At 37.8% G+C, this 27,480-nt stretch overlaps 2 protein-coding genes across 2 annotated transcripts in view; one reads left to right on the top strand and one right to left on the bottom strand.

Annotated features, from left to right (window-relative positions):
* Window positions 1–11,974: 11,974 nt before the first annotated feature.
* On the bottom strand, window positions 11,975–26,963 carry LOC106896615 (chromosome unknown open reading frame, human C2orf44). Its single transcript, XM_014956733.1, has 3 exons — window positions 25,044–26,963; window positions 15,936–16,056; window positions 11,975–12,141 (listed from the first exon to the last, which is right to left on the bottom strand). The coding sequence occupies exons 1-3, from the start codon at window positions 26,961–26,963 to the stop codon at window positions 11,975–11,977; spliced, it is 2,208 nt and encodes a 735-aa protein (XP_014812219.1).
* The window catches only part of FKBP1B (FK506 binding protein 1B), a 78,313-nt gene continuing 66,397 nt past the window's right edge, over window positions 15,565–27,480 (top strand). The window contains 2 exon segments of the mRNA XM_014956734.1: window positions 15,565–15,647; window positions 15,649–15,734. Coding sequence (XP_014812220.1) covers window positions 15,565–15,647; window positions 15,649–15,734 — 169 coding nt within the window.

Below are 27,480 nucleotides of genomic sequence, written 5' to 3' on the forward strand. Positions count from 1 at the left end.
TGCAATACACCTGCTTTGATCCTGATTTACTGCATCAGGTATAACTTCTTCTAAGTCTCTGGGGCCTTGTTAAAGTTAATTATATTGCAAGACTGTGCCACTTTGTCACTACTTAGTACTGCAGAGCAGTCTGCTCATCGTACGGTTTCTGAAACCCATACTTTTGACAGCATGTCGAAACACTGGAAAAGGTACCTTAAAGAGCTGCCAAAGGTGTGAAAAAAAATGCTCTAAATGGTTGCAAGGTCAAATACATAAGTCACTCAAACTCATTGAAAGAAGAACACTGCGTGGTGACTTGGCTATAGTACATGAGTGCCTTTACAGAGAAAAAAAAATCAGAACTAAACTTTTAAGTTAGTGAAGGAAGGTTTAACAAGAGTCATGGATGAACTCAGATAAGAAAGCTGTGAGTTTGATTAACCTCTAGAACAAACTACCAACAGTGCAGATCCTCTGAATGCATCTTCAGGTTAAAACTTCGTGACTCTTGGTTTAGAAAGATATGCAGTGGACCCAAATGTCAGCTTTTCTGTGTTGCTCCACAAATACACACTCTCAGGTGTTATCTGAATTTATAAATGTATCAGAAAATGAACAAACATGGTTTTGGTTTCTCTTCTCCATTTTCCTTTTTCTCTGTTGTTAACAACAGACAGGGTGCAACTGTAGAGAGAACAATCCAAAACTAGCCCAGAATTTAAAGGAAAATCTGAAAAATTTCCTGTAGAAATCTACTCTTACATTCACAATTTATGTTAATATACTCTCAGGGTTAGGGCCTTAGTATATTATGCCTCTCAGAGAGGTGAGCGAAGATGAGCTCTCCTTGAGGGATGGCAATGATGATCATTTTATTGGCGTTTGTTCTTTTAGCTCTGGGGAGTATACAGTTAGCACAGTTATAAGTAGGTAACAGCACTAGGAATTTCTGCTCTCTCTTGCCTGCACACTTAGCACAGTTTTAAGTGCTTATAAGTAGTTATAAGCACTAGGAATTTCTGCTCTCTCTTGCCTGTGTCACACCTGGTGGGTTGGTAAGGGTTGTTTCCCAGTTTTCCAGTTCATCTCCCTTCTCTCTACAGGACTGCGTGTGCTGGAACACTCAGCACTGTGTTACAGCAGTTATCGGTGTAGAAGGTGCCTGGGGTGCTTGGTCCTGTGCGTTGCAGAGGGTAAGACAGAGCCTGTGCTTTCAATCTCATTCTCCCTATGGATGACAAATAAGAGTGACCAAAAAATACACCTCTTAAGGCATTAATGATATGCCATATGACTTTTTTTAGATTGCCGTGATGCAGTTTGAAAGTGCTGTCAAGCCATCTATAAATGAGAAAACTTTTAGGGATGTATTTCATCAGTGAGGATGGCTGTGTAGAGTTTTACTCCATGCCTGGCACCGCAAAGCCGGCTCCGAGCTCTTCCCCTTGTGTTTAAGGCTGAGGCAGCCACCAGAGGGCTTTACTAGACAGCAACAGTTTGCTGAGTGTGATTATATCCCTGCAATCTCACAAAGAATCTCATTTAACAGTAATGGTTTCACATTTTGCTCTTTTCAAATAAACTTAAATTGACCATCCATATTAATAAACAGGAAAAAACATTTTAAAATTGTTTTATTGGGTGGAGAGACAACAAATTAAGAATGCCTCACTAGATATTTTCACATTAAATGTTTATTTTTGTTTCCTATGCCTACCACCAGAGGGCTTTACTAGACAGTAACAGTTTGCTGAGTGTGATTATATCCCTGCAATCTCACAAAGAATCTCATTTAACAGTAATGGTTTCACATTTTGCTCTTTTCAAATAAACTTAAATTGACCATCCATATTAATAAACAGGAAAAAAACATTTTAAAATTGTTTTATTGGGTGGAGAGACAACAAATTAAGAATGCCTCACTAGATATTTTCACATTAAATGTTTATTTTTGTTTCCTATGCCTACAATTATACAAGTAAATATTTTGAAATGCTTTTGTTTTCATCATCTAAATTCTCTTATATGTATAAAGGCTAATTGAGTTCTACAAGGGAATGAAAAATATCAGCAAAACAAGTAGTTATTTGCAAATCTGTAAAATATGGTCAGTTGTATAATATTTTGATTGACATGGAATTTTCTCAGCCTACCAGAGTGCCAGGATGGTGTGTAGGTCATTATTATTGCACTTAGGCATTTATTTCCATGCCCAACAGTGTGTATGTTGTTTATGTAACCACAGACTGGTTATTTTGTGATGTAGAACAGCATGAAAATTGCTGTGGGCTACTTGGCCAGTAGCCACTAGCCACGGCTAGTCACGCAGCCATGATGTGCACAGCCACAGCAGTTATTTCTCAGTAGCTGTAATGCAAATAAACATTTCTTGCTTTCTTTCTTTTTTTTTCCCCCCCCAGACTTTTCAAGCTGTTTACTGCAGATATATAGGATGCGTCTGTTACTTCAGGGATTTAAATGAATGCAGAACCCCTTAGGAGATGTATACAAAGCAGAAAGTGGGGCGATGAAATTATGCAAGTCAAAAGTGTTTAACAAGCTGAAATTATGGAATTCGTTTCCTATGGTCAAGCTCATTTAAGGCACACATTTTGTCTTTTAAAAATATGTGCTTACATTAAGTCAGGCTTATCCTTAAACACTGAACAGTCTCACAAATCTCTTCTCAGTCCCTGCACTGAGAACAGATTTGCGTTATCGTAACTTAATTTGTTCTATCATTTGGGCGTCTGCTTTTCATATTAGCTTGAAACACAACATTAATGAGAATATAGGACAGTCTGAGAAAGAAGAGTTATGAATACCTGTTAGAGGGAAAGAACAGCAGGGAAAGAAGGTGAAATAGATGTGATGGGGTGACATGCTGCAGAGTTATTATTTATGCACTCTGTAGATTTTTTTATTTGCTCTTATTGAATATAAACACATTCAAAGAGCAAAATGTTATAAGGGAAAAGAATAATTTGAAAATACTTCCTGTTAACTTCAAAAGCAGCATTTAAAAAAAAATGTATTTAATCCAGGTTATGGGCACTACTGAATGAGCAAGTTGATCTCTTCATCATTCTTCTTAATGGGAAAAATTAATGAGGCATTGTCATGCAATTTAGACCCCTAAAACATGTGGTTAAACCTAAGATCAGTAGCTAAAAGGTACAGATATTTTATGTACTTTTTGTTATTAGATTAAAAATGTTTCTTCTTAATTTTGGGAGGTGATTAGTAATAAGGATAATATAAGATGAGCAATTTTGCAGGAAATTAGCTAGACCAGAGTCAATATCATGCTGTTACAAGGCGGCAGACATCGCCGTGGGACATGTGAACAGGATCATTGTGTGCGAGACACACGAGTATCTTGTCTGTTCTGCTTGGCTGAGTAAAGCCAGCCAGAAGGGGTCACAGTATTTCCACAGAGCAGGCAAAACTGAATTTTGTGCTCTCTAGTGCAAGGTCTTGCAAGGGGTTCCCTGTGGCTCCAGACTTTGCGGAATGGAGAGGCTCGGTGAAAATCTTGGGGATTAGGACAGTGACAAAGTGAGGGGGAATTACTGCTTTTCTCTGCAGCAGTAAATACCACACCTCATCTCCTAAAGCAGCTTCCACTCCACATCTCCTGAACCCTGCCTTAGGAGGTTGGCCTTCAGCAGGTCCAACACTTTGCTGGTTGTTGTAGAGACAAAGGAGACACAGGCTGTTGTCTGAATTAGTTTTCACACAGTTGATTATTTACACTGGGAAGAAGCCATGGGCAACGTAGAAAACTCATACAGGGATGTTTCGTCACCCCCTGCAGTTGTTCACACTCTGACAGCCTACTTTTTCTGTGTGTAAAATCCTACACCAGTGCTTTTTCTGTGTCTGACACAGGCCTTCAACTAAATTCTACAAAGTGTTACATCTTAAGGGAAGTACTGAATGCTGGTACAGTGACAAGAGGTCCAGGGTGGATGTCTGTGAGAGAAACTGTAGGAGTGGTATTGCTTAGAGAAAAGAAGGTACAGTAACAAGAGGTCCAGGCTGGATGTCTGTGAGAGAAACTGTAGGAGTGGTATTGCTTAGAGAAAAGAAGACTGAAGGGAGACATAAAAGACTTAACATTTTTCAAGTATTTAACAGACAGCTGCAAAAGGCAAAGGGCATAAACCATGAATAGTCAAAATCTCTGCTTTGAGGCAGGAAAATGGACCTTGCAGTCCACTAGCATAAAGCTCTGTGTCAATCTAATGTACTTGCACTGCTGTGAAGGTGTTTGGAAGTAAAAATCAATCTCCTGACTAGTCATGCAGTTTGTTGTGTGCAATAAATAACATGCAATACCACATCATGTATATTAAAAATGAGATAGCCTTTTCAGAGTTTTAAAATTGATTTGGGTAAAAGAATTATGTTGTAAATAAGGATTTTTGATATGACAGTGTTCTTTTGGAATAATCTTTCCAAGGACATACCTCTTCAGAACAAATGATATCTTCTTTTAAATTATACATCCTTGTAATTGTGGTTAGTCTAGAGCCAAGCTAATATACAAGCTAAATCACATCCGTACAGATATTAATAATTGTTCAAATCTTAATCTTTTTAGTAGGCAGCATCCTTACAGATATTAATAATATCATGTGAGACAGATTGTTCAAATCTTAATCTTTTTAGTAGGCACCTGGAGTTCCCTTTTATTTGTGCCACCTTATCCAGACATCATTTCTCCTTCTCAATAGATATATCTTGCTGTGAGAACCCTTTCTTGTGGCAGTAAACAATTCAGTCCTAGATACTTCTATCTCCTACTGTTGCATTTTCTGTTTTCCTTTTATGTAACTAATCTGCAAAAGCACTACTTTCATCTTTGCTACTTCTTAGGTTAATCCTGCATTTCAGGCACACTGTTATCACGCACAGTTTTCTTTTATGCTATTAACAGGTACAAGTGTTTTGAGATAACAGTGTATCGAGGGAGATCAGTGTAGCTACATTTTGTGTTGATAACAATATCATTGATATCTAAACAAAAAATGTTCATAAAGAAAGGTAGACATGGAAACGGAGATGACAGGCTGTATACAAGTTACATGAGCAAAGAATATTTACAAACTGAGTGTGAAATCATGCTTTGTTTGAAGTTTAAGGGAAATTTTGACAGAAGTTTGCAGTGGAGCCAATATTTTGACTTATAATTTTTTTGATTTATTTGACTTATTTTTAGCTGAACTGAGTTTCTGAGGGAAGGGTAACAAGGGAAACAATCAGCATCACACTTACTAATCAAATTGTGACTAGCTTGTTAATTGTTGGTTATGCTATGTGTGGTAGGTAAAATGTAAAGAAATGCAATTAGCATTATTGTAAAATGCACTGAAGTGTTAAATTTAAAAAGGAATTTATTGATAATTACAGAGACACAGAATTCACTGCTAAAGGATATGAGATGATGGCAGTGGGCGTGTTAGTAATTCATTGGTGTGAGTTAGGAATCATGATGCCTTCTCCACTCTGCTGGCATGAGTGTGCAGCCGAGCTGTAGGTTGAATTGAGAAACTGATCCAATTTAAAAGTGTTTTGGTAGGCATTTTTAACCATGTAAATTTTGGGGTCCATGCATGCCATCCAGCAACTGTAGGATGAATGAACAGGGGTCAGTAGAGAATGAGAAGGCTTTTCACCAGTATCACTGTGGAAGACTTCACCTCAAAATCCCACAGCTAAATTTCAATTAGGACACTAGAGTTTTTCTTACATGGCAAAAGTCTAGTTTTTGATTGCTGAAATTATTACATTGTTGTGAATTTTGTACTAATTTTTTTAATAATATTTGTGGACTCTGTCTTTCTGTACTGCCTTTTATATTTTTGAAATGCATTAAGTGTGTTTGGTTGGAAGGAAGTGACTGTCGCCTGTAAAGTGAACTAATGGTTTGCATTTGTCTGGAGTTTTGGTTCATTTTTTGTGTGCAGTATTACGCTGTGGTGTTTAGATGTGCTGCTCTCCTGGCTGCGTACTTGTCTGTTAAGATATCATGGTGCCTGCTGACAAGTGGGATGGACACTTGCCAAAGGACAGAGGTTGTGGAATACTAATGGTTTTAACTGGCAAGTCGGTATAATGCAGCAAATGTCACCACCTGTGCAGGAAATCGTTCCGTGCCTCCGAACATTTGAACTTCATCACCACGTGCCTCCAAACATTTGATCACACCTGGCTGTTCACACATATGTGTCAAATAATAGGGGAGGAAAGGGAAGCATGAAGTTCAAGGACAGGATTGGCTCGCTGCAAGCAGAGGCTGAATTGCACTGAGCACTTTGGAAACTCATATGAGAGGTACCCAAATGTCATTAGCTGGGAGATAATGCCAGTCCTCTACTTGTCCATTAGATAATAGCACCAGCAGGGAAGTACTGGATCTCAGCAAAGTGAGTTTGCTTTTAACATACACATTGTGCAATTGCTGTTAGAAAAAATGAAGCCATAATATTGACTGATTAACATGTATATAAACATATAAAATGCCTATTAACATATAAAACACTGATACCTAAGCTAATTTCTTTTGTGTGGGACAATGGAAAATAAATTCATACTATCAGGTGTGATATTGCATAACCCCTGGGATTCACCTCGCCTGACTTCATATGCTTAAAAATTAGGTCAGATGGGTCTGGGTCTAAAGGACTGAACTGGTTCATGATTGCAATCTGGTATTATATGTTGGTTTTTTAAGAACAAGTTAGATAAACATCTGCCAAGCAGTACTTAAGAATAATTGGCACTCTCTTGGGTTACAGAAAGGACTCTTCAGCTAGATATTGGATGGAGAAAATGGTCCAATGTTTGTGGTTTTCTGTTAAGATAGGAAAACGTGAAAGTAAAAATGGCTAAAAATAATTTCATTGTCCAAGCTGAGAAAACATAGATAAAAATAAGAATCAGGAGAAAGGAAGTTAGGCTTGAGGATATTATTCAAACTATTTCAGTGATTGAAAATATATTAAAGGAAATTGATACTTAAGATTTTTCACATGAGTATAGATAATAATATTCTGGAGTAGTAGAGGAGAAAATGAAGAACTAGTTGAGAATCATGCAGGGCCTACTTTATACACTTCCTGCAGTGATCTCTCACTTCTTAGCTATTACGAAGAATATCAAAGTAATATTCATTGTGCAAAGTCTGCATCGCAGATTGGCCAGCAGAATTTCAGCTGACTTTGATTTTGTTGCATTTGATTTTTATATTATTTTATCATTGTTCTTACAAAATAGTTTTCAAAATCAAAAAAGAAAAAGCCTGTCTGGCATACAGAACTTCCCTTCCCAGGGAGTGGGTCAATACAAGTAAGCCTGAAGAATAAAGCAGACTGTTGCATGTTTAGCAGCGGAGTTAGGGAAAATGTGAGGTAAGTTTTAACTTTACTTTGAAGCAGATTGGACTTTTAAGTAAAGATATACCAACTCCTAAAAGTATACTAGGATGCATATAAATGTACTGGATAAAGACGCAGAGTAATTAAAATGGAAATTTAGACTTTCTGGTATGTTGTTTATTCCCCACAGGGGAAATGTTGGAGGAGCTGGTACACCATTTAGTCTTCTGAGAGCCACTCGTGTGGCATACTGAGTGTAGTCATTCTGCTTTGACTTCTAATTTAAGCTCCTAGTCTTCCTAGCATTCCTCTGTTTTAATTACAGAAGACAGACTCCTGTGTGGGGTGACTCTGGACAGGAACCTAGCACCAGTAGTCTCATTATTCTTCCAGAGGAGCCTGTCCTTTCTGCTGGTGAAATAAGGAGCCTGAAAAGAGGAGTGCCATCATGAAATTCAGGTGGTCTGAACAACTCCCTTTTTATCTAAACTGATCAATTTCAGACCCATAAAAATAGCACTTCTGGAGGACGATGAATGCTTCTCAGTCAATGCTTTTCTCTTTTTTACATCCTACTGTCTCTCAACTCATTTAGTACAAACTCTGTCTTTTCACATGCCTTTGTCACTGCTTGTGCAAAAATCTTCTGTACAGCTTGTGCTTAATAGAACAGTCGTCTTACATCTCTCTACTTCACTGATTCTCCATCTGTTCTCCATCCAAACCAAAGCTGAAAATTTATTCTCTGCTTTGCGTAAATCTCTTCAGCAGTTCTTCCAGTGCTTTTATTACTTTCAATTTTAACTTTGCAGCCCTGTGATAGACACTATATAAGATAGTTCTGCAGTGCAGTGCACTCCTAAATCATTACCTGAAACCAAATATTTCTTCATTCAAGTGCTTTCCATTTTTAAGTGGATGCATATGATTTAAACACTTATTTTCAAATATATGTACGTAATAGTGTGTTCATAAATGGGGGGAGTGGGAGGGTGCAGTACCATTCTTTAACATAATACACGTTTAATTGATACATAGTAGATTTTTCCTAAGTCTTTGAATAAAATTGTAAATGTCCAACAGGATGAACTGGGGTCCTCATTTGTTACCAGACTAATTATGCTGGGTAATAATAGCCCCTTCAGGCAGATAAGTTCCTACTTAGATTCAATAACCCTTGAATCATACAGCAGGGAAAAACAATGTCACCAAAGTAAACCAAATCCAAAAGTTCATTAAACATTACAGAACTAAGTTTTTGACTTTTACAGCCAGTTAAACCCTGAAACTAATTGCTTTGTCATCTAAAAGTTTATTTGCCTCTTTTTATCTCTACCAAACCAAATTTTTATAGCTGTTCAAAGAAGCTCCTTTCACTCCGCGTCTTCTCAACATTCAGATTGTTTTATGGAAGAGTAATACACGAAAAATTGAAATGGTAGCGTGACAGGCTAACAATGAAATATCTAGTGATAATTACAAGTTCTGGAGCATCTTTGATGCCTAGATACTTGCTGTCTCTGCTAGTTAAGATTTTCACCTTCTTAGTTGAATTTCCCTTTTGGCTGTTGCAACAGTGCTCAGGCATGAAGATGACAAAAGGTGGAATGTATCTCTAGCAACAAGGAAGTCCTTAAGAATAATGTATATAATGAACTCAAAGAAATTTTATGGTACGTAGAAAAGTGTCTTGGTGTGTTATCAACCTGATAGGCCCAATCCCATTTTTCCTCAAGTTTCTAAGTTCAGAGTGCAGGACCATTCCATGTGACATATCTTTGTGTTTCATTAGCCTCATTTCAAGTTGACCAAACTATGGGGCTACCACCCATAGAAGATAATATTTGTGAGAAAAAATTTCTTTTAGTTCTTCCTTTAGTTGAGCCTAAGTAGTCCTTTAAATTCATTCTAGTTAGTCTTCCCATCATTCTAGTTAGTTCTAATTACGTTTGATTTTACTTGGCTATAGCATAAGTATTGTAAATACCAGATATTGTTGTGAGACACAAAGATGTTGTTCAAGTGTATTTGCAGGATTAGAAACATCTGCTGCTTCAAAATGTGCTATGTCATTTAGAAATCTGATAATGTCATCCTGCTCCATACTAAGTCTGTGAACCTCTGTATTACTTATTCGGTTCCAATGATTTGGGCTGATTTCAGTGAAGGAAAGCACAAATTATCACTAATTTTTAAAGCAGTAATAATACAAATACCTTTTTGAACACAATTTTAATGCAAAGTAGTAAGCAATCCATTGAGTAACTGTAGAGTAACGGACGTACTTAATAGTTAAAAGGTCAGATTTATTTTATTTTGTTTTGCTATTTTATTTTTTTTTTACAAACTGGAATGCTCCTTGAGACTGCTTAAAAAGATCATTGTAAACAAGGTAGTATGAATATACCCAGCTACGTTGCCTACCTGTGGCTGTAGGCGATTCAGAATGATGATTCCTTTGTCTCTGGGAGGATACTTGCATGAGAAGGACATTATTTAATTCAATGAATTGATACTGTTTCCTTATTTGAGGAATTGAAACCGCTCCTCATGAGATTTCTGGCTGCATCACTGGAATGGTACTAATGCCAGACCTCCAAACCCATTGAGTGCCTTCAGATCATAGATCCACCTTCTCAGTCCAGCCTTGGTATGGGGTGAAGTATTGTAACTGGATTTTAGTGTATCTGTGCCCTATAAACAGGCTTGTTGTGGTTCCCAGGCAGGGAAAAAAGACTCTCCAAGAGTAGTAACAAGACCCAAAATGTACAGAATGAAAAATAAATGTCAATAGTATCTTATATAAGTCTAATTCCTTTTCAGATTCCCTGCACATACAGGGTGAAGCAGGCTTGCCTTGCCATGGTTTCTGCTGGGGCCTGCGCAGCAGTACAAAACACCAGGCCTCACATATGTACCTACTCATTACACTTTACCCATCTCTCTGCATTTAGAGGAAGAAAAGTTAGGAGTTCATTCATTTCTTCCCTTATGTCTGTTCCTGTCACTGTAACCATGGTAGTTTAACTTCTGTGAATCTGTCTGCCTGCTTCTCAGAGGTATCTGTAATGCCTCTTGTCTCTGACAGTGAGGTTCATCTGACTAAATGTAAATGTTTGTATTTAAACCAGTCACTCTCGCTTGCTTTTGCAGTCAGTGGAAAGGAACAGGCACTTATTTACTTAATAGGGATGGCTCACCACAATCAGTTTTAGAAATCTGTGTTAGACCATAAATAATCTGCTGTAGAAGTGCTGTTCTTTTTTTGATTGATCATACAGGAGTCTAGATGACAAGTTCAGTATAGACACCTGCATTTAGCCAAATGAAGTTTACTTTCATGTCTTTGATCCTTATTTTACTTTGCAAGGTTTTTTCTTTCTCTTCTGTGTGCATGTATAAATCTACGTGCTGTGTAAGACACTGACAGGAGACAGTGATGCAGCCTTTTGAGTAATTGAACATTTTCATATAAAAATTAAGAATTTCTGAAAATGTTGCAGGTTTCCATGGGATCCAACTGGAACAGCAAAGAGAGCCTGAATTAGTTCTCCTTTTTTTCATAGAATGGTTTGAGTCGGAAGGGACCTTAAAGATCACCTAGTTCCAACCCCCCTGCCACAGTCAGGGACACCTCCCACTAGACCTGGTTGCTCAAAACTCCATCCAATCTGCCCCAGGGATGGGGCATCCACAACTTCTCTGGGAAACCTGTTCCAGTGCCTCACCATCCTCAGAGTAAAGAATTTCTTCCTAATACCTATTCTAAATGGCAATTTAAAATCATTACCCCTTGTCCTATAACTACCCTCCCTCATAAGGACTCCCTCCCTGTCTCTCCTGTAGACCCTTCAGGTACTGGAAGGCTGTTATAAGGTCTACCCAGAGTCTTCTCCAGGCTGAACAACCCCAACTTTCTCAGCCTGTTTTCATAGCAGAAGTGCTTCAGCCCTCTGATCATCTTCATGGCCTCCTCTGGACCTGTTCCAACAAGTCCATGTCTTTTTTGTGCCGAGGTCTTCAAAGCTGGATGCAGTTCTCCAGGTGGGGTCTCACCAGAGCAGAGCTGAGGGGCAGAATCACCTCCATCACCCTGCTGGCCATGCTGCTTTTGATGCAGCCCAGGATGTGGCTGGCTTTCTGGGCTGCGAGCACACGTTGCTGGGTCATGTTGAGCTTCTCAGTTTTCCCCTTCCCAGTTTTCCTTAATCAACATAAATGCTCTTTAGTTGTATCTTCTTCATCTTTTGTGTCAACTGTACACCTGCGTTAGCTAGATTTATTGTCACTGCATGATTTTTAGCATAATATAGTTTCTCCAAGAACATCCTGACCACAATTAAAGTAGAGGGTAGTCTCTGCTCCAGGCCACTGGCAGCCATGAATAACAACAGCTGTGGTTAGCTTCAGTCTAGCTCTGATCCTTCAGAAGAAATCACAGGGTCCAGCCAACCCTAGGATTCAGCTCTAGTGTAACCAAGCCACAGATTTTACAGTTAAAATACATTGAAAGTAGTGAAGACAGCTTTCTAGTCACTCGGTTTCTGACACTGCAGAATGTCTCTGTTTTGTATTAGAACACAAGGTCATTAGTGTTCTTTGGTCAGGAATTATGTCACTCTGCTTGGTGGTCGCATTGAAGTGCTTTTTTGGTAAGTGTGACCTCCACAGGCTTCTGAACTCTCAGTTCCGTCCCTTATGATTATCTCTTGTGTCGCTTTAAATATTAATGGCACAAAGCCGTCCTTGTCTGCAGTGAGCACAATCCAAGAAGAGCCTGCAAAAATTAAGCAAAAAAAAAAAGAAAATGAGTGTATTGCTCTGGTTACGTAAAATGTACAAGCACGTTTTAAAAAGTCAGCCAGCACATGAGCAGAGCAGGCTTTCTTTTTGTGCACTAAAGCCTTATTACGCTAATGACATTAAGGTCTGACAATCCACATTAAACACACCTTTGTGTAAATGTGGAGGGGGGGCTAAATGAAAGGTCTTGAAAGGTTTTAAGTATTTTGTCCCTTATTTAAATTAAGTTGAAAAACAAAGTGGATCTTTGCTAGTTCTGATAAACTGTACGTCTCTATCTCCACTTTCTGAAAACTCAGCCAGCCTTTCCATGCTGACTTTTGTTCTAGTGACATTTACTTCTGCTTATCCTTTTTACTCTTTTGCTCTACCCAATTGATGAAGAGATCATAGAACCTTTAAAAGTTGGCAAAGAAAATTACTTTCCTCTATTTGTTCTAGAAGAAAGCAGGAATTTCCATCTCCTTTACTGTCAAGCCAAGCTTGTTCAGTATGTTTTCAAATTCGTATCGCAAATAGAAGGAAGTTACACCTTGAAGATGATGTATAAAAGGTATCGTGATTTATAAAAGATTATTTACAAAATTGGATAGAATAAAATTTCTTGTCCTTTGATTATTTATTGAATCTTCTTATAAAGAAGAGAATGAAAAAAATCTGAATGACATTTAAAGCAAAGACATCAAAATCATTCAGGTTCACTTTCTATGTTGCATAGAAGCAGAAAATAAAGCTACCATCCCTTTTTCTTTTACTTTTCTTTGCAAATCAGCTTGACAATGAAGCGATGTCAACCATATATATTTTTTCTAGTGATTAATCTGTTTTCTTTTGGACTGGATATTGCATTTCTTATAGAAAATAGTGAATTTCCTATTTGTCTTTTTTTCAGTTTGACATTTTATGAAAATGAAAAAAAATTCTGTGGGAAATGAAAAGCATTGTGGGAGCCCCTGTATCACATGTTTTTCTTAGAGCGTTCCTGTTATTACTGAGCAGGGGCATTAGCTGGGATCTGAGGTAAAGAAAGCCATGTTATGTTCTGTTGTTGAAATGTTTAATTTTGGGAGATATTCTGAAGAGGAATGTAAAAAAAAGAGCAGAAAATCCAGAAGAATCATGCTTAATTTTTCTCAGTCATAACAAAGCACGTTCCTGGGCAAGGTAAATCACCCCACCTTATACTATTAACAAAGCACTTTTCCAGGCTGCTACGCTATCGCATGTTGTCACGTCACTTGTTACATCATAAGAAGATTGTCATTCCAAACCATGAATCTTTAATCTTCTACTCTTAATACTTTCTTTCTAATTCTGGACAGACTTCAGATTCTGTAAGCAAGGGGCCTGAAAGTGGAAACTCTGCTGTCCAAATGGATAGTTACACTGTTGGTCAAATTGATAAAGCATAGTGACTTTTTATTTTCATCCACTGAAATGTTTTCAAATTCTCTGTGTTGTTGATAACGCTTGATTTGAAGCACATCCCACAGGGTATTTCAATGGTGGAGAACCCTTGTGCAGCATGTAGTACCCTTTTGCTCTGCACAATTATTACAATGACGACCTGCCAAAAAGAGAGACTTCTGTGTTCTAATACCAGGGCACTACATGACAGGCTATATATAGTACAGGCAATGGTATTACAGTCCTGGGCTTAAAGTGCACATGATGAGGCCAAGTTCATTGCTCGTATAACTCTGATGATCTCAATAGCCTTGCTGTGTGTGAGTATGAATTTGGCCTACAGTTGTGAACTTCTTTTTCCCCAATATATTCCAGCTTAAGTGTTTATTCATAGTAAAAAATGCCAGGCTGTCATTGGAATACAAGTACACTCTTCATTACTTCCCCTTTAATTATACAGTATTAAAGGATGGGAGTGATATTTTTAAACCTCACATTTAATATTCATGCCTTGTGGCAAAGGAAGGATTTAGGAATATAAACCTGTACTGGTGAGAGCTGAATAAAGAGCTACATAACTACTTCTGCCCCAAAATTGATAATTTGGCAAGATTTTGGTGAGTTTAGAAAGCTTCTTGTTTCAGTTTTTCTTTTTGCTGTCAACAAACAGACTCAATTTTGGAAAAGGCGAGCACCACATTGAACAGAAAGAGGGACACGTTAGGATGATTCTGAGACATCTTCATATCTCGGAAGTCTAATGCATGAAATTGAGGAGTGGTGTTCTGATAATTAAATTTTAAATATTCAGCTGTTCTATAGAGCTGAAAATAGGTTTTCTTACAGGCCCATTATTTATTATTTTCATACAGAATTCTAAACCACTTTTTTCATTATGGGCATTTCTTTCAAAAATCAAGAATTGGAAGGACAGGTTAAAAATGGCATCCTCTGTGCCACACAAGGGCAAAAGCCTGCTGGGGAGCACCTCAGGCCTCTGCAGCAAGTGGAGGTTTTTCATACGTGCCTCCACTGCACTGTAGTGTCAAGAGAGATTGCTCACAAAAATATGAAACCTGCATATCCTTATTTTCTGGAACAACTCTCAGAAACTGCTGTAAGCCGAGGGAGAAGTGAAATGGCCCCATGTGTCTTCGATAAAGACAGCTCCACTGAGCTGTGTCGTATTTGTAGCCACTTTTCTTCATTCTTGTGGTCAACAACAAGGAGATAAGCAGAATGAATGGCAGAATGGTGCATATTTTACACCTCTTTTTCCCACCGTCACAGAATCACAGAATGATGTGGGGTTGGAAGGGACCTCTGGAGATCATATAGTCCAACCCCCCTGCCAAAGCAGGTACCCCCCTTCCAAAACTGTCCTTGGTGCCAGCACCAGTAACATCCCAAGCCTGGTTTCTTTTTCATCAATAAGCCTGTTATATAGCAGTCTGGTATATAATTGTCATTCTTTAGAAAAATATAGCTTATGTTATTACTTTTCTTTTTGATTTCACCAACAGTTGAATTCATTTCTCATAAGACAGAGTATACTGATTAAACCATTATGCCTCAGCCTGTCGGGGTTAAGACAAGGGGTAAGACAGAGAGTAATTTATGGATCTCTCAGTGTGGAAATCATGCAAGGAAATCATAATTATAGCCAACTGTAATTGTGTGTACTGTAAGATCATAATATATTTAGATTGTGATGTGAACAGCCATTAGAAATATTACAGAGAAATGGCTAAAAAATAAGAGTATGTCTATTGCTGAGAAGGCAGCGTACATGAACAGACAGGGACAAGGTGATTCAGAGAACAGTCTGGGCTAGGATTTCCCCAGCTGCATCTGTCCTTACAAGTTAATCAGTGGTGGGTGGTAGAAAAGCGAGGCAGGCAAATTAGAACATTGAACTTCATTGTTTATCTCACATTACAATAATCCCAAATGCTACATGATACATATATATATCTCTCATATTCTGAGAATGACTTTTTCTCCAGCCTAGTCTCTTTTGTCAGGTCTGGGACATGCTTGTAAGGATGGGCAAAGGAAAATGCCAAAAGGTCTTAAGGAAGCATTTCTATTTGCAGGTAATAGAGTGCACTGATTATTTTCTCAGCCTTCCTCTGTAGAGGCATCTGACATATTACTTTGGTAATAGGTAGTTCTGCAGTTACTTAGCATTTAAGTGATTTCAGGAGACATTCTGCCATATTTCAAAGGAAAACACATATTTATCAAAAAAAGTAAGCACTCTCAGTTTACTGCAGTACCGGGTAATTATTCTACCACAAATGCCTCTTTTATGCTAAAAAACTCAGTTGAAATCAGATACCAGAAATAAAAAGAACATACCGTGTTTCATTTCAATAACGGGCAGATCAAACAGCTGCTGGACTAAATTCAAATGGATCTTGCCATCACAGAGGAGGACATCTTTTGTTTCTTCAGTAACTGCTCCATTTGAAAAACTTTTCTTCAGATGCATATATGTAAAAGAAAAGAGATTGTTAAAGGCTTAGACATTGAGCCTGAATCCTTTTAACCATTCCTCTGCTCTTACTCCTTTCAGTTCGTTTCTCATTTTGCTTTTTCTTTGTCTGTCTTTGCTACAGTTTGTAGATGACACCATCATGCAGTGCAATTCTAGGCGCAATCTCGTAGTCCCATGTGAAGAACAATAAGCCTCTTTGCTTTTTGCTTTGTGTACTTACACAGCTCAAACCTGTGTCAGCCCTGGATATATAATGTATTAGGTCACGCATATATGTGTCCATTGGGCCTTTCTGCCTGAAGGGTCAATTCAGTGGAAGGGAATATAGTGTGCCTGGAATAAAGCTGTCCAAGATGCTACCAGAGCAAATGAGCATTCTGCTCAGTTTCAGTTGTACATGTGGATGGTTTTGGTCAGCTATTCCACCCCAGTAAAATAACCTCAGTTCTGGGACAGAGAAAATTGCAGAGAGACTGGACATAGCGAGGGTCTCTCTGAAAAGCTGTCCTAACAAGGTAGCTTGAGAATCCTGCGACTTTGTTTGAGAGAGAGGGAATTTACAGCCCTGGAATTTTCTGTGACATTCACAAAGATAACACCCTTGAATATAAAGGTGGCATATTCATGCTTCGTGAAATTTAGCTGGCCTTGAGAATCAACACCTTTGTCTTCTGTCATTCTGAGCACTGCGAAGTATAAGAGCCACAAAATAGTTGAGCTAATATGGTTACGGAGTGGATATATACTTGCATTTACATTTTCTTTCTGCTATCATTTGAGAGTCATTTTAGCATTAAGAATTTTTGCAGTGACTCAATGCCATTATAAAATATATGTGAATTGGACATTTTCTTCTTAATATACTTTGCTAAATATACTTGCAATACTTTGTCCTGTGAATTGAATTTGGTTCTTTCCTCTCCATACTTTCCACCTGTGTAGTTCCCATGTGTTCCCAAGGTTCCCAAGGTTTTTTCCCTTTGGCATCCCTTATGTTTGCAAGTCCCCCCAGATTTAACATATTTGTATTTGAAGGAACAGTCTACGTGTGCCATTTCCTAGACCTTTCTGGTTTGTACATTCAGAAGGGACCCAAGTTAACATTTTAGAATGGGTTGACAAGATGCCATCTATCCTAACTCCTGCTCTAGTCCTTCTGTGTCTACTTCATATCCTTGAATCTTCCTTGCTAATATGAAACTTACAGTTGAATGAATTCACAACTGCATCTTCTATTTCTGCACATAGTGATCTAATCTTTGACTATAAAAATGTCTCTTTTAATGCTTGTCTTCATTTCTAATTGTGCTGTCTTTTGACTCGGTCACTCTCTCAGTGAACACGAGCTTTTTTTTTGCTGTGTAACAACCTTTCTAAATCAATCACTTCCATTTTTCTCTCTGTCGTAGGTATGCTGTCATGCCACCACATTGGATTCTGTAAATCAGAATGTCTACCAACTGTTTTTCCCCACTCTGTTATAAATTGGCCATGCAGATAGTCTATGGCTGATTGTAATTTATTTATGTATTAAGCTGTTTGAAGAAGTAAGAACTGTAAAAATATCTTTCTCTTAAAACATAAACTTTCAAACTTTCAAAGGTCTTCTCATCTCTTCCCTCATTCAAAACAGCCAGAAATTTGTTGCTCTGTAATTAATAGGGAAATACCTAGGGAATGCATCAAAGGAGTATCATTTTCTTAGTCATAAATGTGTAGTAACTTTTTATTACAGCTATAATACACAACAGAACTGCTTTGTCATTTTTAGGTCTCTTCAAATTATATAGTACTATATTCTATTGAACCTAAATACACTTCAAACTCAATGGGCTGAATATTCAGCAATGAGCATGTGTTTTGTGTTTACATTGCAAGGAGGCTATTTGCCTGTACAGATATTTGTGCAAAGCTTTTCATTGCTGCATATTGTGGATTAGTACATCTAACAACTACTTCATTTTCCTGAATTCAAGTTGAAATAGCAGAGTTTATTCAAACTTGTACTTCAGTTAATGATCTATAGAAAAACGTGGACTGTAAATGAGACAGGCACATTGCCTTTACCTGAGTGGTTTGTTTTTTCCCATAGATACGCTTCAACTCAAAAATAATCAGAAAACAATCTAGCTCTGCCTGTGTTGACTTGAAATCAGTTGAATGGAAATTTGTATTTAGGATGACTTTGTACTAGTATGTCTCCTACTTGCAAATTATTATTGGAACAGCCGTTAGAAGTGGAAGACATTTTTGTATATACAAAACTAGGTGGCATCTATTTTTTTAAGTTTCAAGTTGTTTGCCTTTCATCACTTGTGAGCATTCATATTAGCTATTCTCTCTGTCCTACACTTCTGTTTATAATGATAAACTTAATCATCTTTATTTTTGTCTGCTGGCAAATTCTGTCAGTTCAAGAATCTTTCTCTGTTTAATCTTCTAGTAATTTAGCCTTTTTTTGTTTAATGTTGAGTTTAAGTGATGATAACATGCCTTCTCTTTAAGGATTATGCTCACACATGTCATATCAAATAATAACTTATTTAAATGCATGCCTTCTTGAAAGGTAGGTAACTGTTGGTATTCCCTTTTTATAGATTATCAAATCCTTACACAGGAAGATTAGGGGATTCACTCAAGGTCACGCAAGTAATTTGTGACAGAGTTAGAAGTACAACTGAAATCTCAGCTCAATACTTTCCATTTTCATGCCTTAACCCAAAGACCATTTTCTTGTTGAACCTAAACGTAATCCACCTCTTCCCAAAATATGTACCTCTGGTTTTGCTGTGTTGCTGTTTATCTTCAGTTGAAGCCAGAGGACTTGCCATTGTCGAGTTGAAAGCTCTAATGTTAGTCATTTTATCCTAAACCAAAGTTTATTGGTAGACTAAGAACATATTAATTACAGAAGAAACAAATATATTTCCACATACATGAGCAGATATTTTCAGATTAAGTTTCTTTAGCCAACTTCCTGTAGTGTGTCAGGTCCAACCCTCCATCAACAAAAATCCAATAGAAACAAACCATCAATTCAATAATTGTTTTCCTTCATGCGTACCAGCCGGCCCTTTGATCAGATTTTATAACCTAGAAAGGGTCTTCTGGGTTTCGGCCAGTCCATCCCAGCGTTGCCAAACTGTCTTTCAAGACTCATGTTTTGGAGTGCAAATATATATGGGAAGAAAATAATTTACTAAGAAAAAAAGGGTTCCTGCATTAGATGTTATACTCCAGATGTCTGCATGATAAATAAACATGGCTTTTATTACTTTTTGAACCCCACTGAGCAGACAGCTAGTTCTGCCTCTTGAACCTTTTTCACTATTTATCTTGTATTTCCTAATGCACTGCCTACACTTGCCTGGATGCTGAGATCATCTTCATGAACTTAAATTCAACGACTGATGAACAGTGAGGTAAATAAGAATATGTTACTAATCAGAATTGGTTTTACTAACACTGGGTTAGTGATTGATTGCAATTTGAATGTGTCTTCTTTGCACATGGATGTCTAGAAATGTAAATGTTTTCCAGATGAGGCCTCATGGCTGTGTTGCCCAGTATTGCATTACTTACTGCTTGGACCTCACCTGTGGAGAAGCATCTGTGGATGTACCCACTGATTGCCTTTGTTCTTTTCATAAACCCATCACATTTTGATTCATAATCATCTTGGAGTTACTTAACACATGCAAGCTTTTGTCATCCTTGTTTTTTTCCTGCTAATGAATATCTAATTTATGGCAGAAATTCCTTCTATTAGTCCTGAAATATATCACTATGCACTTCATATTAGTTCATTTCAATCTTTTTTTTTTTTTAAATTCTAGATGCTAAGGTCATCAAATTACAAGTACAATATCCTGATCCTCTATTGACTACTTCCTATCCTACTACTGACTTGATTGTCTGATACGCAGATTTTATTAGCATATCTCATCAGATCATTAATGAAACTTTTATATTAGCCAGAAGATCAATCATGAAAAAAGCCTCTAGTAAATGTCTTCCATTTTCTTTTATATTACTATAACCGTTTACTATCTTCCTTCCAGCTAATTCCTTAACCACCTTATATTTCTTCTATTAATCCCTCTTCTCTGCTGTTGAACAAATAATTTCCCCCGTGGCATGATTTCAAATACTGGTATTCATTACAGGTATTTTAAATATTCTTCATATCCTTTGTGTTAATAATCTGTTCTTTTATAAATGAAAGGTATCAGGTTAATCAGTCACATATATGCACTGTAAGATGAATAGTGCTGTAGTTGCATAGGACTCTCGTTTTCATTTTCTTAAACCCTTGATTTCAGCTCTTTGTGTTGTGCTTCAGTGGTAATTTCAGTTTTGGTACCTTCGTACCCATTACTCGGCTTGCTTTTGCCTTTCTCCCACACTCATTGTGTGGGATGAGAAAAAAAACCTGGTAAATTAAATAGGTGTGGGGGATCTGGCCAAGAAGACAATGAAAAGAGAGTTAGACAGCTAAGGAAGAGACCTGAAGAGGAATGAGAAATATGATTTTTGATATTTAAATTGCTGTGTGTCATTAATTCTTGTGCAGCGTTGCCACTGGTAGTATTAATTAGGTTTGACAGCCTGCACTGCTCCCCTTTCCTGTCATGATTTCTGGACATTGCTGTGATTCCTTTTTTATTTTTGGTGGATCTTGAATTTATTTATTTGTTTGTTTGTTCATTTAATTAATTAATTAATTGATGTTGGTGGAGATATTAATATCTTTGCTTGCCCGTATGTGGGGCATTCCAAATGCAACCCTAATTAACCTGTTAGAGAAGCATAAGCCTCTAAAATGTTTACGTTGGAAGACATCTGAGGTGCTCAGGGGTGCTTAAATCCCAGTGCAGTTTGCATTTATAGTGCCCATCAGCATTTCAGGTGATGTGATGGTAGGATTTCTCTACTCTTGGCTCCTTGTTAATAGCTCTGCAACAAGTGCTTCAGGTATATTGTCATCTAAGATCTATCCTTTGTCCTCATGCTTGTGCTTCCATGATCTTTATGTTTTGAGGGGGGGGATATTAACGCAGATCTTTACTTTCTTTGCACAGTACAAAAACTTGGATTCATTTTTGACATTACGTATTCCTTTTCTTTTGTATCTATGTATCTGGTCTAATAAAAGGTATTGCATCTCCTCTACAGACCCTGCTTGTCTGCTATTGATCAGTTTCAGAACATTGTTGTCAGAATTTGTTCTTAACAGATTCCTCAACCTTTGCTCAAAATGTTACCCATGCATTAATCACACCTTTTCTTGACTACTGCAGGTCTTTATTTTACGGTCATCCTAAATCTCTTCCCTCTAAACTTCAGGATGGCTGACTAGTTTCTTACTCCAGGGAGCAGCCACATCACCTTCCATCATTTTCATGGCTTTCTCTCTATTGCTCAACCTGAGTCAAAATTGCCCTTTGGATTTGAGAAAGGTTCATGGTTTTATTACAGCTGATCATTGCAGCCTGGTCTTTGGTCATTTTACTGTGCCACCCTTATGCTCCTCTTCTGTATTTCTACTTCATGTAATTCTATCAGAAAAACTTTATTGCCGTATGTTTGGATCCTCTCTATTCATCTCCCAGCTCTGTGTTAAAAATTGTTTATTTTATAGCTGACCTTGGCAATAAAGGTTCCCACAGTAAATAGTATGAAGATGCTATAAAAGTACAAATTGACTTGTAGACAATTATTGGTGAGTGCTAAGAAAAGGAAATCATGGTGACTAATACTGAAAAGATATTTATTTCCTGTTTAATTATGCAATCTATGCTCTCAGTGATATACACTTTTGACATAATACAGCTTGTGAGCAAAATGTAGGAGTTTTAAGATATTCTTCAGATTAAGATGAATCTTATTCCTCCTGGAGAGGTTTGCCTAAATGCCATTAATTTCAAATCCAGATTGGCTTTATTTCCACTGTAATTAGCTTTTGAATGAGGCTATTTTAAATATTCTGCAGCTGTTCCTTTTCTTGAGGAAAAGGATGAAAAAAGTATCTTTTTGCAAAATGAAACAGAAACAAATCTGTGATGGATCCTCATCTTTTTTTTTTCTTTTTAAATAATATCCTCTTACTGCGTCTGTCTGTCTGCCTTCCCACACTATCCTGAATCACAAGTCTGTATGTGATGAAAGAGCAATAATATTTGCTTTTCAGGGTTGAATGATCAAGTCACCTCTGGTGGCTGAATGCTATTACACAAGTGATAGTGCAGTGACATTTCCAAAGTGTGAGTGATCGTGTTTTTCTTTTATGGCTCTGGGCTACACAGAATATAAATTCTGGTAGTATCGCATGGACGTGGCTTCAGAGGAGTTATAGGTAGGCTCACACTAACAGAATAAACAAAGATTTTGACTATTTAGTGGGCAGACACTATGAATTATTAAGGAATACACATTCTGTTTTATATTATGGTTTTCTAAGCAGAACTGGAAACATACATAAATATGTCAATAATGCTTCTGCACAACAGTGTTCATAATTGCCCGTTAATTATTGCTACGTTTTTATCTATTATGTTTTAAACTTTTCCTTTTATGTTTTTAATGCATAAATAGGGTTATGCAGTACTGATCATTATCTTTTATAGTGCAATAGATTCTCAATCAAGATTGAACCTCTGCCGTGCTGGGGATTATACAAACACTTAAGAAGACAGGCACTTGGCACAAAAAGCTGAAAGATAATGGCCATATTATTGACTGGACTGCAGTGTTCCTAAAGCTTAGAATGTTTTCCACAGGCTGATATTTATATCATAAAGCAATAAAGCTATTTCCTGACTTTTTGCACTGTGAACGCAGAGCCTGGCTGGAATCCACAGCCCCAGCTGGTCTCTGAGCTCAGAGTGCTAATCAACTCCTGAAGGAGGAACAAGGTTCAGATGTCTGAATCCAAACTAATCAAAAGAACTATTTTCTGAGAAAATTATTAGCTGCCTATGAAGCAAATATTTCCCTGTCTGTCTGGAGGCCTTTTTGCCATCAGTCTATTTTTCATTATATTTTGGCATCACGCTGTGATCCTGTTAGATTTCAGAAGAGGGGCTGAACTATGGAAGGCATTAGTTGTGAGACTTCCACAGAAAAGCTTGTGTGTCAGAAAGACATTAAGTGGCACTTTTTCTGAGTCATTATAATGCAGTATTAGCGGTGCTTTCTGCTGGCTTAATGTGAAACTAACCTGTTCAGATAAATCAGAGTCTTCCTTTTTAAATGTAGTTAGTCTAGCAGTATTTTAGAAACACTAATATTTTTTCCTTTGCTTCCAAAGAAAAAAAGAGGTTAATTAATTCTTGCTTATGCAAGCAAATGTGCACAGTGACTTCAGATCTTAGATTAATGTTACGTGTCACAAACAAAACTTCTCTTTGGAAAGGTTAATCCAATCGAATCCAAGAGACAGAGCTTCTTGCTAAATAAATAAGTTGATTTATGTTAAGAAATCAGGATTAATTTGAACATGCTGGGGTAACAGAAGGGCTTGCTTCTTGGCAAATAAAATCCTAAATTATTTAAATAGACATGTTGCTTTTTTAACTAGCACTTGTAAAATGTATTCAAGTTAAATTATTGACTACTTCAGATCAAAAGCTTTGCTTTTATCCAGAGTACCTGACATACTAGAATCTGCTTAAATGCCAAGTAAACAATTGCTAAAAGTAATGAATATGATTGAATTGAGTCACCATTCCCTTAATGAATGTTTAAGGAGAGGTACTTAGATGCCTGTATGGATTCCTTTAAAGTAAAATGAAGTCAAATTTGTTTGACAAGTACATCTTTCAACATCATCACAATGTAACATATTACTTTGACATAATGCTGCTTATGTTGCAGTAGAAAAGAAGGCATTTATAATTGGCATCTACATCCTGAAAGAGACCCCAGTCTTAGCAGCAATATCACTAGCATCAGCATGACCAAAAATATTAGCAGTTTAATGTTAGTATTACTAAGAATAATGATAAGAATAATACCCAGAAATAATTACCCAACCTATATTACTTAGTTGAAATTCTTATTGAAGCCAGTAGGAATTTTGCCAAAACAAGGGTGGGATAGGAACATGATGATTTGACATTCATCTGTTTTTTTAATGACATGATAATTACATATTGACAGATATTTTTTTTTTTAGAAAATTGGAAGTGGTAACATCTTTTACAAATTGACTATGTCCAGCTCTCTGAAGATTAGTGGTGAGAAATTAAAGCAGAATTAAGCCAACTTCATGTCATGCCCATCTGAATTTTCCATAAATTGAGATTTAATACTTCGTTTCAGCCTTCATCAAAGACTAGCTATCCTCAAACTTCGGATTTGAGCTCAGGTTTTAATTTATTATTATAGAATCACAGAATGGTTTGGATTGGAAGGGACCTTAAAGATCATTGAGTTCCAGCCCCCCTGCCCTGGGCACGGACACCTCCCACCAGACCAGGTGGCTCAAAGCCCCATCCAGCCTGGCCTTGAACCCCTCCAGGGATGGGGCATCCACAGCTTCTCCGGGCAACCTGTTCCAGTTTCTAGTGGGCTACTCTACCTCCCTACTTATAGGCTTATCTCTGCACTAAAATAACATATATACCTTTTATACATTAACAACTGTTTGGCTCTGTTCTCTCTCTTTGATTGATGCACAGAAGATCAGCTAGTAACCAAGACAGCTGTGATTTATCAAAGAAGAGCAAACAGACACAAATCTCCCCTGTGAGGTATCCTCTAAGTTACCCACATCATCCTGAGTTACTGTTTCAGTGACAAATTATAATACCATTTTAAATTAAGCTTGATGCCTAACTCAGGTTACATTTCTCATGGATTGAGAAGAATTAAACTGCATCCTCTTGATTTAAAGCTAAATAGATACAAGATTGTTTAAAAAAATCAGTGTCGTATCACGATATTTTTAAGCTGACAAAAAAAGTTACCTGATAAGTGATATGAACGACAGGTGGTTCCTGGGAACAGGGATAGGCTAAAGATATCCTCCTCCCATTTTTAGCAAAGTCCGTTAATTCAGAAAGACTCAGTTGTAATTCATTGAAGCTGCCACAAAGTCTCTCTAAATTTCTAGATATGTGACTCATTCCTCTTTCACTTGGCAAATTGTTGTTTCTGGGAGAACTTGACGTTTCTTGGATCACATTGAACTGCACTTTAGGGGAAGCTGGTCTGCTGGAAAGCCTGGTAGCTGTTCCAAAACCAAGAAGAGACACTGACCTATTGGTAGGTTCAGCATCCAGTGTTTCCAAGGCCACCGAGGGGTCACCTGGGAGCCTTTTTTCATCCAGGTCACTCACACTTGATGAAGAGCTCTGCTCATAACTAGGGCTCTTTGCTTCTTCAATGAGTCTTCTCCTGCCACTAGGAGACTGAATAACTGTACTTCTTGGTATTAACAGATCCCTACTTTGAGGTTGGTCTTCTGTGGCAAGATTTTCAAAGAACTTTCTTTTTCCAGGAATATTCACAGAGGATTCAAAGTTATAAAAGACACTCTGCTTAGTCTCAGGCAATGCTGAAGAATCTTCTTCCAGCATCAGTTCTTTGATCATCAGACGCATTACGTACCTGTCTGAGCTTGAAGATGGGATGAGACTAGGCTCAGGGAACTTTTGCTTCCCAATCAGAATCAATAGGAGTTTATCTGTCAAAAAGCATAGGCCCTTTGGTCTTTCGTATTTTTCCAGCTGGATTTGTTGAATATGAGGCATACAAGAGGAGGTTACTGAATACACTAAAACAATGTTACAAGTATTAGAGGCTACTGCCACAATCTGAGCTCTAAGGTCAAAAGCCATTATATCAGGAACCAAAATACCTGGAATGGTGACTTTTCTGGTGGTGGTTACCTTTCTCTCAAAAGTCACCAAGATCAAGTGAGAAGAATCTTGACCATTTGATGCTGCAGAGTCTTTGCGCTTCAGAGTAATAAGAGGACTGGGATCAGACCGACGGTGGTTTGCAAGGATGTGGGTTAAATCCACAGGACCTGATGAAGAAGAAGCAACTGAATCAACACCTGATCTGTCTGAATCTGTGGACTTTCTTCGCAGGTCCATGGAGTATTCCTCATCACCAAGTACTGGAGCAGATTGTGAGATTAAAGAACCAGTTTCTGTACCAGATGGCACATCAAATGCAATGCCTGCATTCAAACCACAGATATTATCTAAAGGAAGCTCAGTAGCTACAGCAATTTGGAAATCCAGTGTGGCTTCTATAGCACAGATATAACCTCCCACATCAAAAACTGGGCAAAAGGAGCAGGTATTTAGAGTTTTCTGAGCATCATCCCATATGTAGGAATGCAGGGCACTGCCTATAGCAACTACTAAACGATTACCATCCTTAGTCCAGCAAGCACAGTGGATGAGCCCACTGCTTTTGATATCTGCCTTAACTCTAGTATTGTCAGTACGAACAGCGTGCAAGACTGAAGCATCTCTTTTTGTAAGCACAGCCAAGACCTCCTTCTTTGGATGCCAGACACAGCCCTGGGAAAGCAGCGGAAACGGCTCACCAACTTCACAAGTCTGAGAAATCAAGGGTTTGTTCTTCTCTGCAGTGCTGTAGCCCAGCTGCCAAACGCTGACATGCTTTTTATGCTGAACAGCGAGCAGAGCTGGGGTGTCTGTAGAGCAGCATGGACCCCAGTAAAGCCCATGAACGTGTTCAAATTGACCAACAACACTTGAGTCTCCAAACTTTAGTTCTCCGTTATGGTAGTATAAAGCAGTCAGTATCACTTGCTTCCCATCTGTCCAGGCAATTCCGTGCACGGGGTGGATGGCCTGATATAAAGCATTGAGGCCAGTTCTCAGCAGCTTTGCCTTTCCCAACTCCATCTTCTTAAGTTTTCTGTCTACTGGTGGTTGTTCCAAAGTAGGGAATCCATGGAATTCACTTGCAGATCACAAGGAAAATTTTATCTCATATCTTCTTCCCTTCCTTTCCAGAATCAAGCTGGTTTTCTGCTAATAATCCAAGAGACTGTGAACTCCTTCCCAGGAAGCCTGCGCCTGCTCTTCTAAGTATAAATCCATGTTAAAGCTGCTTTTGCTATATCTTTTCCTGGGAGGAGTTATCATCTTCATGTGATGGCTAACAAGGTTTAACCAATTACTGTACGTTTTCGTAGAAGCCTATTTTTAACTCTTCACTGCTGGGAGTATATTTAAAAATAACACTCTAATACCTTGACCTTCAGTGAATGAAGGTCTTTAATGAAGGCTGGAGAGAGATCATACACTGTTAAGCCTAAGTATTAAGCTACAGCCTGAAATAATGACCTGACACTTCTTTCAGCCAGCCTTTGAAGGATAAAAGAAGATTTAAACATACCTGAGAACTGTACAAGGCAGA

Source organism: Calidris pugnax, unplaced genomic scaffold (genome assembly GCF_001431845.1).
Source record: "Calidris pugnax isolate Ruff unplaced genomic scaffold, ASM143184v1 scaffold171, whole genome shotgun sequence".
NCBI classification, from domain to species: domain Eukaryota; kingdom Metazoa; phylum Chordata; class Aves; order Charadriiformes; family Scolopacidae; genus Calidris; species Calidris pugnax.